The sequence below is a fragment of the Mytilus edulis genome, chromosome 14, assembly GCF_963676685.1.
Source record: "Mytilus edulis chromosome 14, xbMytEdul2.2, whole genome shotgun sequence".
In the NCBI taxonomy this organism is placed as follows: domain Eukaryota; kingdom Metazoa; phylum Mollusca; class Bivalvia; order Mytilida; family Mytilidae; genus Mytilus; species Mytilus edulis.
The window spans coordinates 16,336,809-16,354,300 of NC_092357.1; the positions used below are offsets into that span (position 1 = coordinate 16,336,809).

At 30.8% G+C, this 17,492-nt stretch overlaps 1 protein-coding gene across 7 annotated transcripts in view; it reads right to left on the reverse strand.

Annotated features, from left to right (window-relative positions):
- The window catches only part of LOC139502863 (serine-rich adhesin for platelets-like), a 127,249-nt gene that overhangs the window by 48,095 nt on the left and 61,662 nt on the right, over positions 1–17,492 (reverse strand). For 6 of the 7 annotated variants that reach the window (XM_071292495.1, XM_071292493.1, XM_071292491.1 and 3 more), the window contains one exon: positions 12,586–12,723. In XM_071292495.1, coding sequence (XP_071148596.1) covers positions 12,586–12,723 — 138 coding nt within the window. Of the gene's footprint in view, positions 1–1,145; positions 1,241–12,585; positions 12,724–17,492 lie in introns of those variants that run through there. The other variant, XM_071292497.1, reaches the window with a different exon arrangement.

The following is a 17,492-nucleotide window of genomic DNA, read 5'->3' on the forward strand; positions in this document are numbered from 1 at the left end:
TTGAGATTTCTTTATACTTTTCTGACTCCCAGATAACCTAGACTTTTTTCTTCTGACAAACGTCTCAACCTTATAATTTGTAGTAATCATATGGAAAAACTTTGTATTCATTCATACAATTAGCATCTTGAATTGTTAAAAACCTGGATATTACCATAAAATTAATAATAGGACAAAAAGGTAAAATTTTTACCTGTAATCATCAAAACAGCTGTTCCCCCAGTTCTATAATATCCAAAAGTGTCAATAATCCATTTCCAATATGAAATTAACATGAAATTTGACAGCAGCCTTCTCACCTGATGCTAATTACTACAGAACTGATTCACCTGGCTCAGGTAGAAATACTCCTGACTAAAGAAAACCAAATCCTCTTACCTGACAGCCTCCTAGATGACTGACAGCCTGTCTTCTCACCTGAAGCAGGTAGAAGAGATTGCTGATCTAAGAAAAACCATAACCTATTACCTGACACAGGTAAAGACAGGCATTCATACAACAGACAGCCCCCTCCTCCCTCCTTCTCCTTGCCTGGCTCAGGTAGCACAGATTATTGACCTAAGGAAAACCATATCATTAGACCTGATGTAGGTACACAACAGTCTCAGACAACTCTCCCTCTCCCCACCTGGCTCAGGTAGCATAGATTCTTTGCCTTAAGTAAACCATATCATATCACCTGATATAGGTATGCAACAATCTTACACAACTGCCCCCCCTTTTATCTCCTACTAAGACCAGGTAGTATAGATTCCTAGCATATGGTAAATAGTACACAACAGTCTCAGACAATAACACAACATACCCCAGTGGCGGATCCAGCCATTTTAAAAAGGGGGGGTTCCCAACCCAGAGTAAAGGGGGGTTCCAACTATATGCTCCCATTCAAATGCATTGATCGGCCAAACAAAAGGGGGGGTTCCAACCCCCGGAACCCCCCCTGGATCCGCCACTGTACCCTCTTGCCTGACACAGGTACATTACAGCCTCTCAGACAGCTGACAGCCCCCCCCCCCACCCCCTACTCCCCTAGATCAATTAAGTAGCACACATTCCTGACCTATCAGGAAAACCATTCTCTCACCTGACATAGGTCCACAACAGTCTCAGATATCTGACCGTTTCACTAAACCTAGAAGACTTACCTTACAAAATACTTTTTTCAGCATGATTTAAGTCCACCTGTCTGTTTCTATTATTAGATCTTCAATATCCATTTATCTTATTTGTTCACTTAATCATGATCAATAAGTAAACACAATGTATACCAATATACATTTCAAACTTGAAGGTTACAGTGTTTGAAATACAATATTTCCAGTGTAATAATTTCTATTAAGTCCATTCTATTTTTTCCTAATACTTTGATATTTCAATTAATCCATTTTGTAACTTATTCATTACTTTGCAACTTCTAAAACTCATCCATGCATCCATTTATGTAAAGCCATGGAATTATATAATAATGTTAAAGTACAAAAATAAAATCCATGCTTAGAAATTTTACAAATGCCACATTTTTTCAAACATTTCATTTTTATAACGGAACTTCTTGAAAACTTTTGACTAACTGATTGATCCTATTACAGAGTAAAGAATGCTATCATCATACAGTTTTCCAATAGATTTCTCTTGTATTAAACAGATTCTTGATTGTGTTGTTATTTTAGAGTACTGTGCATTAAACTTTAACAAGAATCGTATATTGATATCACTTGAAGGAAATAAAATTACTGTTTGGAATGAACTCTCAGATATCTAAAGCAAAACATGAACATGTTAATATACGTATTACTGTAAATTCAGAAATTATTGCATGTTTTAAAAAATGCGAAAAATGCAACAGGGTTATAATCGAAATAATTAAACTCACATTTTGAAATTTCTTATATGAATTAAACAGGATTATTCTCAATATCGCAAATATTAAAATCCCATTTTAGTCTAAAATGACAAAATGGCAACAATAAATGCACGCAATAAGTTCTGAATTAACAGTATTAAAAATCATTCTTAAATTAACATATTAGTTATGAGTAAAACTTTCTCCACTAAATGCTTTCAATCATCCATTCAAATATAGCACAACTATTTCTCAAATTGCTGTCCTGTAAGTCCGTCTTAAATAAAACACACAAGAACTAAGTACACCAACACAATAATAGAATACCAAGAGAAATTCTTCATACATTAAAAAACACAATGAACTTTTATCACCCTGATGTTATTTGAAAGTTAATATATATATAGATGTGGATGTTATTTTAAGAGTATAGCGTGTGTTAAAGCTGCTTGTGTTGAGCCATCAATGTTGTAAGTTTAAAGCCTTATAAAACATTATACATCCTAATAATTCTACTTTATTGCCATTTTACCGTGTATGCCTGATGCTGAGCCATTAACCTTCTACACCATATAAAGTTTTTATGCCGTATCTATTTAAATATTCATGTTGACACCTCTTCCTTATGTACTTTTGATTTTTTCAGCATATAAATCTATAGACTGATTACTTGGTACGTCAGTTTTAAAATACAGTCAAACCTGTATAAAAAAGTCTTATCCTTGAGACCAGTGACCCAAGATGACAGTGCCCAACTGGTTAAAATAACTGATGGGTAGTTCAGGTTGTTAAACGCCCCCTAGGAGTAGAGAAAACTGACCTTATATGTCACATGACATTTAAATTGAGGTTCAAAATGTTTTATTTTTCAGCATATAAACCTATAAACTGATTACTAAGCACTAAATACAGTGAAAACTGTATATAAAAATTTGGGACCAAAGAAAAATGACCTTGTAATAGAGGTGACCTTACAGACAAGACAGATTCACTTCTATAGAGGAGACCTTCAAGACACCAGACAGGTTTAACTGAACTTTTAATATTTTCAGCCTATAAATCTATAAAATGATTACTCGGCACTTTTAAACAAAATACTTATTGATTACCAATGAATTCAAAATCAAGAAACTATTTAAATATAGTCTTTAAAATATCATTTGTCAGTTCAGAACTTTTTAAAAATAAATATATAGTTTGAATGACTATATAATTATAAGTTGTAGAATTCCTACTCTTAAACTCAGTACAATTATGTATTGGAAAATATACAATTAATTTCAGCGTCACAAAAAGCTTAAATTATAGTATGTCAAAAAGCATGTTTCAATTACTAGCTTATATCATACATCAAAAAGAAACGAGAAAAATACAAATTAGAATGTATAATATAGCTTTCTATAATTGATCTTTTATACCAGTAGACAGTCAGTTAAAATTCTAACTAGCAATATACCAGTTTCTGATGAATATTGAAAGCCATCATTCATGTTCATATATGTGTGAAAGAGTTAATCTTAGAAAAAGTGCATTGGGAGTTTGTACTTGATGGATTTCATTACTTAACTAAGAGGAGACAATCGTACAAGTAACCATGCAGCATTTACAATTGACCGATTTCATTAACCAAGAATATTTGTAACAAATCAAGTAAATATAAAAATAAATGTAATGAAAGCTGTGGCTTTCAATTAGGATTTATTATATTGACATGCATGGAGGCACAATAGCATCATTTATTCAACAATTGACGTTTTTGAATACAATATCAGGGAAAAGGGGAGTAACTCTCATCAAAGATTGACAATAATCTGAATTGTTGAGTTATAATTGAATTGTCAGTGAATGAAAGTTATCAGTTGGGTCTAGACAAATTGCAACCAGATGAGATTTAGTTCTATTGTTATTTTCAATATCAAAAAGTTAAATATAATACTAATTTAATATAGATTATAATTGTTAAAAAATATCATCTAATATTAGAAGATATGTGTTGATTTAGATTACTAATTGATTTGTATTTGCTAAATGTCCAGTTCTATGATTTATCTTGTATGAATATCAAAAGTGATGACAAATGAAATTATAGATAATACAGACAGGTTCTGAATAGCAAGTTGATCAAAACACATCTCATAAAAATTTTGAAAAAAAATCCTTGTAGCAAAATCTGTGAGTTTATTAGAAAATCTTCATGAGTTATATCAGACTCAATTTTCTCCGAAGAATTTTGCATACAAATGATAAAATCCACAAAAATTGATATCCCACATCAAAATGATAATAAGCAAGAGTGTTTAGATCCACTGTATATTATATTTTTTAAATTAAAGATTCATTAAAGACTTTTGCAAAATTGAAAGAAATAAAGTTGTTATAAGCCTGAGAACCATCAGTTAAAGAATAATCAAGGTTTTGTTACTTTTATATTCATTTTATCTGTAATCATCAGATATAATCATTTATCAATTCTTTAAGATACACACCTCTCATAAACTTCAAAAACTTTACTATAAAACTCCAAGTAGCAAACCTATGGATTTATATCAAATTTGAGCTAGTTTTAATATTTAAAATTTCCAAAAAATCTGTTGAAATTGTAGAATTTCACAAAAAGAATAAAGAACTTATTAAGAAAATTTCCAACAAAGCATTACAAGAAACAAAAACACTCATCATTTATATTGTTATTGTTTTTTTTTTTTATCTATATAAAACAAATTATGCAAATGTTGTTTACAAAATATATTTATCAGGATGTTGATCAACAAAAACAACTGAATACACCTTTAAGGTAATTTACCATTGTAGTATCTATTTATTTATGCATGCATGTCATTTTGTTCTCTATTTTAAGTCAGTCCATTCTGTAAAGTACTTCATCAAAATATAAGACATCAGTTCTATATATAACCTTCAATCAACTGGGCCAGGCATTACATGTCTAAGAGCTAGACCATTTTATGGTTTGTATTATATCATGTAATGTCTGTGCAAGGACTTGGAGATACAATTCAAGGGAAATAACTTTCTTCTGGAAAATGATAATTTCAAAATTACATCTAAATATTTAAATAAAATTGAGAATGGAAATGGGGAATATGTCAAAGAAACAACACCAGATCAAAGAGCAGAAAACAGCCAAAGACCTGAGTCTGTATGCAGCGAAGTTTTGCTATAAATAACTCTGAGTGACTATAAATAAATCTAATAGTACACATGAATTTGTACCTGATATTATGCATATTGGTTTAAAACAAATTTATCAAATAAAGCAATTATCTCACCTTTAGAACTTGTTTCCAAATTGTAGACTCACATCTGTCCAGAATGATATTAAGGACATTAAAGTCATTCACAGTTAATTATCTGTTTCAAACTGTTAAAATTAATTCCTGTAATTATATCCTTACATTTCAATATTGTTCCAACATCTGGATTTGAATTGTACACTTAACAAGAAAGTTTGTCAGTAATATTTGTCACACCTCTATTCCAAATTCTGACATTAAATTATTTGCCATACAAATTTTCAATCAAGTCACATTAAATAGTCCAACCCTGTAGTTGTCAGGTAGAATTTTATATTTGATTTGTCTCAGGTTTTACCTACATCTGACGATCCTACCTGTAGTATGTTTGTTGACATATATCATATAATTAACACCTTCCGTTTGTACCCATCAATCAACAACGTTTCGAATTTCAAAACCACAATTCACAATTCATGAAATATTACGCTTACTTTACGATTATGGATGTCAAACAAAAACTAGAATACGTTTCATTACACCAAGATGTTCATTATGGAGTGGTTGATATGTTTCTGATATCCTTTAACACACTAACATATTAAATTTGCTTTTAATGGTGTGGCATTTAAATGCAAATCACACTTAAGTCTCCCTATATTATTAATTCGCATTGAAAAAAGTCATTTATATTAAATCCCAATTCTATGTAAAGTTAGATCAATCAGTACCGATTATGATAACGGACAGAGAAAAATATAATTTTCGTCAGTAAACAATTAGTTCACTAAGTGTATATTATAGTGCCCATAATGGAAAGATAAATATAATTTTCGTCCAGTTAACAACTTAGTTTACTAAGTGTCTATAGATGAATTAGTTTCAATGTGTCTCCAAAGTTGACAGAAAAAACATTTACAAGCACAGCTAGTTTTTATCCTTATGTGAGATATTATAAATTTGTTTAATCAAGCGAGCTGTCAGGGACTCCTGTTTTGATATCGCCTACATTGTATTTTAATGCAAAAAGGAAATCTAAAAATGCAAATAAATTATATAATTAAGGTTTTTAATTCCGCCAAGCCATTAAAGTTGTCTTTCATGAACTTCTTAACATTTGAAAAGAAATGTTGTTAAGTGTGGGAGAGTAAATGTTAACATAATCGAATGGGCTTGTCAGCGTGTTTTTAAATGGTGTCAAATTTAAATCCTTGCATATACAAACTTAAGTATCATGTATTCCCTCTTTAATGGATAGAAAAGTTATAAAATCATACTTTAATCAAAATCATTTCCGTTCGTTTTACAATGTATATCAAAATCCACAAGAACAACACATTAATGTCAAAATTAAACTATTTAAATACCAATTAAAAGTATTATAAAGCTGCTTACTATTGTTCATTTTGTGCTTCATGTGCTAAAAATATAAAGAAAAAGAAAAAGAAAATCCTTGGTTGATACAATTGTTTAACGATCAACCCCTCCCTTCACAAATTTCACTTTTTGGGTGCTGTCTTTCACTGTATATTAACATTTTTTTCTTGACATGCTTGATGTATTCGATCAATAAACAATTTCAATACATCTAACTGACTGGTTCATCATTGAAAATCCTACTACATGGTATTCTTATAAGTTTAACCCAGTGACATGCAATCAAATTATCATTACAGATTCCTCTAGACATTAAGTCCTCCACAAATACAGACACAAGTCCTACAAGTGCAACTGTCAAGGCCAATAAAAACAAATTGCTGAGCAAGTCAAATTTTTATTTTAAATGGACAAGACATATTTTAAAATTTTACAAGGTTTATGACTGATCTTTAGCTTTATCTTATTTTTTGGTCATATTTCCCTCTCTTAGTCCCTCACTCAGCCACTGACCATTTAAGATCCTCCATTTATCCAGCATGCAACATTCCTAACATACTAACCAGTTATCAATCAGAGGAAACCTAATACCACTATAACTAATATTAATCTCTTTTTGATAGATGATGCTTGTAACTCACAGTAATCAACTCTCGACCTGGCACATGCAGTCCTGCTTATTAACAAATTACTTTTTATTTTCTATCAAAATGATACATTATTTTGTTTGCCGATGCAAAAAATAATAGAAAAATTGTTCTGACGTCAATCTTTGATTGTTGCTACCTGAATAAAATAATTCTTAATAAAAAGACCTAGATTCTATCTATGGTTCATGAATTACATTTTTTTTTTTCAGATAAAAATCCAAATTGAACCAAATTCACAAACAAGAATGTGTCCACAGTACATGGATGCCACACTTGTTCTAATTTTCTATGTTCAGTGGACAGTGAACTTGTAATCAAAACTCTAATTTGAAAGATTATATCATAGGGAACATGTATGCTAAGTTTCAAGTTGATTGGACTTCAACTTCATCAAAAACTACCTTGACCAAAAACTTTAACCTGAAGTAGGACAGACTGACAAAGGGAAGGACGAACGGAGAGATGAACAGATGAAAGAACAAACAGCAGACACAGAGACCCAAAAACATAATGCCCTTTAGTAGGGCATAAAAATCCCCACTGAACAAAATTCATAAAAATGTTTGTCGTCCCTGCAACAAGAAGGCTGAAAATCAAAAAGTATTATCTTACCGTAATTTCCTGCTTTACAAGTTTATCCTTTGCACCTTAACTTTCCTTTCTATAACAAATTCAGTATTCATCCATCATAGACATTGTCTTTATTGTCATTCTCATGGTGTTGGGTTGCTGTCTAAGTGACATTTCTAAGTCTCATTCAATTAGTTTGATCCACAAAAAAATAAATTGACATATTTAACTTCTGTCTTACTTTAATATTCGTTCCGGGGAATATATAAATATATACATAATGGACATGTTGCAGAGTTATGAAAACTAACAAAGAATTCTCTTTGGTAGAAAAAAAACTATCCCTTGGGGTACTGTTATATGAAAAAAACATCAGCTGTAAGAGTTAAAACAGTTGTTTTTATGTTACAAATATCCATAAAGATAGAAAAATGTCAGTTTTTATCTGAAAAATTTTATAACATTTTTTCATCTGGGAGTTTACTGTTAGGATAAGGAAGTCATCACTTAAAGTGGGGTTCAATATATCAAGCTTAATTCACCCTCCTCTGGATCCTTAATGTTAATTTAAAGATGTATGCAGAAGTCATTCATATATATATTATAAGAGAGTCATTCTGGAGCATATTGCTTTCGCTTTTTTTTCTTTTGAGAGAGAATAACACATACGTCGGTCTCGGGTCTGAAGGCTACTTGAATAAACCTTATTTTTTACTCCAAATGCTCCACTTATAGTTAATGTAGGAGTTTCCAAGCTCCAGAATTGATATCTGAAGATGCTTCTCAAAATATGTGGACTATATATTTTTTCAAGGGATTTTTTTTTTCTTTTTTATGTCCATATCATGTCGTTTAATTGTCCTTTTGTTCTTATGTAAAAAAAACATGATGATCATGTCCAATAGCTGTTTCAAAAATATAAATACACAGAAGCAGTCCAAGGGCAATTTATTACAAACAAATTATGACAAACTGCCTAGCCCTATGTTAATTACTACAAAATACTTCCATCATAATCGTTGACAGATACAAATATGACAAATGGTCCCTTCACTAACTAAATGTCATTTTAACAAGCTTTATTAATGAAAATCAAAATAGACATAAATACATGTTTCTATAAATAAATGTATACATATCTAAATCATTGAATTCCATTGAAAATATGTACTGTATTATGATACTAATTATCTTTATATTTTTAATTTCTGGGGTTGAAAAAACTTCATTCTTCATGAAGGACATCCCCCCTTTTTTCCCTTCCGCCACGCTCCACCCCCTTCTGAATCCAGAGTATTTGTCCAATTCCAGAGATATGTGTTATTAAATTTTGTTCCATGTTCATTATAAATCTAATCAAGTCAATCTGATTTGTATCCAAATTCTGTAAGTGCATTATCATCAATGAGTGTTGCAGTAGTGCTTAAACATGCTTCAATATTGCAGATAATAACAGCCAGCAATTTAAGACAAGAAAAATGCAATACCTCAATGAGTGTTGGGGTAGTGCTTAAACATGCTTCAATATTGAAGATAATAACAGCAAGACAAAGGAAATATTTCTTCAGAGATTATAATACAACTCCCTGTATGGACATAAACATGTCATTAACCAATTAACTCAGGGCATCTTAATTATAGCTGTCTGAAGCAAAGAAAATGGAGAGAAAGAACAGAAATGGATCATTTAATTCCAGCACCAAGTCAAAGAACCCTCTACTGGGAAAACAATATTTCAAAGATCTCCCTACTGAGAGGACTGCATGTCCATGATAACTAAGTGCTGATTCATAAAGACAGTTTATATGATTAACATGGTTAAGGCATGGAGACTCTTGTGCACTATTTTAAATTATTCCAGTTAAATATCTTCACTGTTTATCTTTCTGACACGACAAAATTCACTGGTCAAAAGACATGAGTATATTTTTTTGTTATAAAAATAGTTTTAAGTAGTTCGAAATCCTTAAGCACAGAAGCAACAGCACTTTGCAAGTAAAGGCTCTTAATGTGTAAATGAGACATTCTCATTACTGATCAAGAATTTCAAATATCTACAAAATTATATCAACTCAAATTTTAGGTGTGCAGATATTAATTTCACTCTTCAATGAGAAATAATGGCTCAATATAAGAATCATTTTTATATTGCAATGCCTCACTCCACCCCACATCTTTGTTCTTCTCTTCTAACTAACAGATACACTATTATTTATATTTTAAAATTTAAATAATTTCATAATGATCAAAATTTTGATTTTACATCCAATTTAAAAATCTTAGAATTCAACATTTCAGTGGCGGACCCCTTTTGTTTTGACAATCAATGCAAGATAAATGGGGACATAAAGTTGGAACAAAATCCCTTTATCCTTGGTTTGGAACACCCCCCCCCCCCACCCTTTCTTTAAAAATTGCTGGAACTACCCCTTCCTTTGACATCTCAACAACTATTTATAAAATCACAAAATTCTTACCTCAGCTCGTAAAGTTTCAATATATTCCAAAATCACCATTTTGTTTTTATTCCTTGATTTCAGGAATCTCTAATCCATTACACTTACAGACATGTTGTAGCAGACAAAGACATTACAACATGAAAACTGTCACTTTGTCAAATGTCCAATCATTCCCTATCCCCCAACAATGTAATTAATTTTACACATTACTACAAATTACTAAGGGTCATAATGTCCAGATACTTTCCATAAGATGATTTATGACCAATGTCCAGTCTGTCATTGCCATGTGTTCAGTTAATTCCTACTTTCATTTTGCATGGCATTGTCAATAAAGTGATTTTCGATTTGTCATGAAATCAATTTTTTTTTCATATTCTTGTTCTTTTTGCAGAATATAAATATTCATTCAAAAGTTATCTATGCAAAACTTAATCCAGTACAAACAAATCGGTTCAATTGAAATGCACACACAAAAATTTTGTATAATACAAAGCAATCTTTTATCATCATTTTTGAAAATGAAAAAAAATAATTCAAATTCATTACCTTACATGAGCCTGGCGCATTTTCATCAACTCACTCATGCATGACCTCATTAAATTCAATTCAGATAAAGGAAGTGTGACTGTGTTACTGAACAGAGAAGTTTACACAAAAGATGATTTCACACATGGAGCAACAGAGCCATCCATAATGGCCTAGAATTATACCGCCATAATACCATCTGTTGGTACGGAATTATTTGTATCCCGCCAAGACGGAAATAAAACTGGGGATACAATTTAATGAACCATCGTTTGATATAGACAGGACTTTTAAAACTCATTGAAATATGGACTCGGAGGTGAAATCTAATGGTTATAGTGTTAATATTCCGAGTCGTTTCTTTCAATACAATGACAATAGACATGATATAACCCAATCATAAAGCTCACATAAAATACACTATTTATGGGAACTTTGTTCAAATATTTAACTAGATTTTAATTTATTTGTTTGCACATTTAATTCCGATTTTATTTAAACAGAAAATCGGCATTGATAAATTAATTGTAAATTTACTGGTTCAAAGTGCCTGAAACATCTGTTCTTTAATACTACACAAAAACTTTTACTAAATATAAAAATAAGGAGATTGTTAATAAAACAACTATCCATCTGAAGACCAAACATAAACAATGTAAACAGCTATAGATTTTCAACATTTCAAGCAAACCTATACTATACATGTAGCTATCAAAGACCCTGAGATGGAGATTATGTGGAATAATTTAAAAGATAAATCCAATAGGCCTATATACATTTGTAAGTTAGACTTCTTATTTACCAAGAAGATTTATCAGACTATTAGGAACTTAAAAATAAGAAGATGTGGTATGGTTTACCAATTTCAGACAACCCTCCTTTTTAGAGACCAATTGACCTAGAAGTTACGAAAGGTACTGTACAACAATCTCAATATGATGATAACTTACAACTTTAACTGGTTTTCCAATTTTTTTTAATAAATTTCAATGGTACATAATTAAATATGGGATGAATGCATATTTTACAAGTCAGACCTATTTTTTTTTAAGTGCTGTGTATGAAACTCTATCTCTGATATAAAGCATTAAACCATTCAATTTTATTAACCATATATCATATATATAAAAATGAAAATGGAAAGAAAATTTTATGTTTAAAATTTAAATTCATAAAATTTCAAGTAAGTATGATTTAATTGCCATTTTTGGTTTGAAATTTATGTCAAATTAGGAAAACCAACTAATAAAACTTTAAAATTACTTGTACAGTCTTGATCTAACACCTTTTATTCAAATCAAATAATGTTTGGAGTTTTTAAACCTATTTTATTACATCAAATATAACTTTTGCAATATCACAATCAAATGATTTTAACCTTCAAATTTCTTGACTTAAATCACTAATGCATACAATTTTTTGCATCAAATATGGACTTAGGCAGAAAAAAGTTTTACTGTAATTCTTTGAAGGTTGTTTATTACTGTATCTAAAATTTTGTTTGTTGTTTTTTAACATAAATCCGTCGCTGGGTTTTCTTTAATTTTGTTACTTTTCGGTATGATGGGATATTTTTTAGCTTGCTAAGTATGCAGTGAGAGGGGAGGGTTAAATTGATCATTATTGAAGGCTGAGTACAGTAACCTATAGTTTCTAATTAATCAACCTCATAAATTGACCTCTGATGCCATCATAATCATGGTTAGTTGTTTCATTAGCAATCATAGTTTGTATTTTGTTAATAGCAAAATAAATATCTTGTTTAGTATGTTGATGGTATCTGTTTCAGCACTGTACCTCCCTTGTATGGTATTGCAAAAAGCCCTGAAAATGGCATTAAACACAAACAAACCAAAAAATATTATCGATGTATCTCCCTTGAAAATGAGTTACTTCCCTTTACTAACCTCTTTTACTTCTTTGTCGCCTTTAAATCTTGCTAGTTCCCTATGTAACCTGGCAACATGAATCTTTTCTCTTCTTGAAACTTGTTTTTCCTCTGCCAAATGTCGACTGAGTTCTTCAATCTTTCTTTCCAACACATCCTACAAAACAAAAATATTCGCTATGGTTACAAAATGTGACTTATGTCAAACATATTTTTTTATGGCCGATCTTTGTGCATCATAAGAAATCTTTACACCTTTTTTGTACCTCCTGGGAATACAAATTATCTTTAATTAAATTACAAAATTTGATGAAAGCCTCCAGGGGGAAAAGATCTTAATATACACCTGTCTGGGTCACTTCAATGTTTGATACAGATCATCATAAAACAAGGGGGAGGTAATTAAATGTGCATCACCTTGTCTATTTCCATAGGGTAGACAAACACATGTTTTTTATTGGTCATAAAATTACAAGGTTATATAATAAATAATATCAGTTTTCTTATCCCCCAATATAATGAAACAAGGTAGCTTAGTTTTCTCTTTTGTATGACTTGTAAGACCCTAATTCAATAAATGGATGGATATATAAAATTACTTTTCATTTTTTTCAGCATATATACATGTATCACCTCAACCAAGGATTTGTATAGTAAGAGAGAAAATATTTAAAAATGCATTTTTTTTAATGATCTTCTCAAAATCATTCCAAGCCTATTAAGAACATTTTGCATATATACTAGTCTGTGTTTAATTCTTATAACCTCCTCTGAGTGAGTGGGCAAATAATTGCCTAAATCAAAGAGGTTTTATAAAATCAAACATCTCCTCCACAAACATACTTGTTTCACAAATCATTGTAGATTCCCCTTTTAATCAAATTCCATATAATCTGCGATCATAAAAAGTGACAGAATCAAAGGAAAAACATATGATACTAGAAAAAACCTAAGAGAGGAATAATTACCAAACTAATTACCAGAAATAAAACTTTTATTAAGTCTAAGAAGTGTGAAAGGTATCATTATATTATCATTTTTAAACTGTTTTATTAGATTAATAACTTTTCATATTACCATCTGAAGCAGGATTGGATGTCTGTGAAAAAAGGCTACATAATATGATTTAGAATGATTACTAAATTTATTTTGCTTTTGACAATTCTGTCAATTTTTCATATGGTATCAATAAATCATTAAATCATCTTTCTTTTTTTAATAATTTAATGGTTAAATTTTCATTATTTCTCATTATAGATGTAAAGTTGAAGACACAGTGTCAACATCAATACAATTGCATTATACTTTACATACATTACCATACAATTTAAACTTTGTAACATGTGCCCACACTCATAAAAAAATAATTCAAATGCAATCTGCAAATCCCCAATTCTCCCTCTTCCCATACGTTTTTTTCAGGATTTTTTGTCAAGGGGGGGGGGGGGGGGGGGGGTATTAGCCCTTAGACTAGGTCCCTTATTTAAAAGTTCAATGTATGGGGTATAAATATATCAAGACAAAACTCAATGTGGAACCAACCCTCCCTACTCAATCTTCCTCCTATATTTTAAAACATTAGAAATCTCTGCTTCTGGACTCGATGGATACCATATTTTTTTTTATCTCTTATATTCATTATCATCAAAATTTATATCTTACCACCAACAGACATTTCGGAGATGGTAATCCATAACAATACAATTCAAGCTATTATGTGAATGTACAAAACTTCTTACAAACCATAAACTTTTATGATACACCACTAAATTTACATAGTCTGAAAAAACCCAATGATTTATTCAATTTCATTTTTTTTCAATAACCATATGTCAAAACTTTTAGAATGGAATGCTTTTGAAATGTTTTTTTTTTTCCAAATGTGACATCTATATGAATGAATAAATTTGTATAAAGAAAGAGCTTCAAGAGTTCATAATGACTAAAAATGTATTTAGATTATAGTAAATTTACATAGGTTAATATTGAATAAAAAAAACTCCAAAAGTTGAAAGAGTTGAACTGTACTATTCAATATCAAGGTATTCAGTATATTCATAGAAATTGGGAATGTCACAACATTTAACAGGGAAATTGGCAACTATAACCTTTGCATTCAGAAACAGATTTGGTACAGGGCCTTAGCTCCCCGATGACTGGCCCTTTAGGTGGGAAAAATTTTGTTGATTATATAGGAAATCAATGAGGCATCTGTTAACTGGAGAGTGCCCGGTCAGTCTGTGAGTGACAGTGAGTGAGTGAAAATGAAATTATGAAAATTTTTCAATTCGCCACTGGCTTGCCACCGTCCCGGACTCAAATATTGGTGCCAGATGATGATGATCCTTTGCAAAATGTGACCATGGTACAGTTCTGCAAGAGTAATTGCCACATTTCAAAGGGGAAATGTCACTCTTAACATCTGTAGAGATTTGTATAATTCTGATATTTTTCGCAACATTTTTAAGATTAATAAAGTTATCATCAAAATAACCCATTTGCATTTAAAATTAGTATAATGTACTATTTGCAGAGTCACCTTCACTTAAATTGCAACAAATTATTAAGGGTAAATAAAAATAAAAAAAAAGATGTGGTAAATGATTGTCAATGGGAAAACTCTCAACTAGAGACCTATAGGTCACCGTACGGCCTTCAACAATGAGTAAAACCCAAACCACATTATAGTCAGCTCTTGTTCAACAAAAATAAATGCACAAAAAATATTAGTGAATTATCAGTAATTATATACTATGGAATGTTTACATCAACAAACAGACAGACCCCACAACTGACATTACTAACACTCATCCATTCAAAACATGCAAAAACACAAGATTTTTTAACTAAATCTGACAGATTTAAGATTGGTAACATTGTTTTTTATCAGATAAGTCAAGTTTAACATTCACTTTTTGCTCTATTTCTGGCAGAATTTGGACAAGTTACAACAATAAATACAGAATTCCAACATAGGTTTTTGAATATTTTACTTCTTTAATTTCAATGAAAATTACTTCATTAAATGCTTAACATAACTTGTTATGAAGAATTGCTAATGGGGGGTATCTTTTATAATTATCTTAAGCTGAAAGCTGACATTTTAAATACCAGTAAACTATACAAAGTGTCACAAAACAAAAAAAACACTTCACATTTTAATTTTGATAGCATTATTTGTATACCAGATATTTCAATATGATCGATCTCAAATTATTGTACATTATTAACAAAAGCAATGATGAATGCATGCAGAAATTTCTAAAAAATTACAGTAGCAATTAAGTATGATGAGGGGCGTAAAGGGGGAACGGAAGAAAGTGAAATAAAATTGCCATTTAACGATGAACAAACAATTAAAAATTTCTTTTTCCCAATTTCACAAAACACAGTGAATAACAAACCTTTTTCACGGCGGCACGTGAAATATAAATGGCAAAACACTTTACACGAAAATAACCATTTACCACCCTCTTTGATACTACTAGATATGAAGACATTACCAATTAGATAAAACACTTGAAATAAATTGTAAGCATAGTAACAGGTGCTTTTAAGACAATATAAGTCAGATAGAAAACCATTTAAAACTAGCTGTAACATTTATAAGCATACCTACAGGTACCCAGCTGTTGTAAGCTTAACCTACAGGTGTAATAGACAGTAAGTAAGACAAAGGGGAGATAACCCTGTAATCAGGAGGTGACAATACTTACAGATAATACAACTATTAGTCATCATCAAATCAACTAAAAGCTATTTTTAATACATAAATGTCCACGTCTTAAGTTTAAGGGGGCAATCTTTCTGCAAATACATGGAACTTAAGGTGGTACCTAACACTACAGGGAGATAACTCTGTAAAGTCAGCTAAACGTTTTAATTACGTTCTGTTGTAAAAGGAATATTATGCTTCTCAATGATCAAAATTGGTGTTTGTCAAACTGCTATATAACCAGTGTAATTTTTCTGACAAAACGGTTGGTTCAAAATTTTTGATTTTTTTATATTTTTGTTAAATGGTCAAAGTAAGTACTTTTACAAAATTTTATGAAAATTAAACGAGCCAAAGTAATTTTAGTGCAAGTGTTAGGTACCACCTTAATTCAGATTCAGCATACTGTTAAAATTATAAAAATTTTGCTCATGCAGAGGTCATATTGTAATCAAACAGATTAAAATTTCTTTGTAAAGGGAACCGAATTAATAATGCCTGTAATCATCAGGACCTGAGGTTGGATTTGTAGTAGAAGAAACAGGGCCCTCTGTCATAAAACTGAACAGTACTAGGTGTACAAAATCAGTGCTCGAAACATTAAATCCAGGAGTGTGATTAGTGGATTTCTGAGTCTGAGTATGAAAATTGTGCTAGAACATTATAAGATGGTTGCAATTAGAACACATTATTGTGTCGTGTACAATGGAGATTGTCGTTACTTTTTTCAAGTGGGTATTTTCAATACATTTTGTTGAATTTCTATCAATTAGCTTTTCACCTGACCCAACTTCTGTACTGCATATTCTTGAGGGAGGATTATATTATCTTTATGTGGTTACATTAGTGAGGAAGGATTAGATGAGAAACACAATATTTATACAATTTAAATAAAAGCCATTAATCATCCTGTCACTGCACATTGTCAGAACCATTCATAAAATGTTTAAAATATATACTCTCAATGTCACTTTGAACAACTATTCATTTTATAATTATCCCTTATTCAGCAAATCTGAATCGACTATACAGAAAATTGCTCTTTAACTAAAATAACTCCTTTGTATAGTAGTTGCCCAAACTTTTTTTTTGGTGATATTATATTGCTATCATTTCAATAATCTAATCTATATACCATGATAATTTAACACCCACCCACCCACCTTGCTGTAGGCATCTACCACAGACTTAATTAAATTGAGACAGGTACA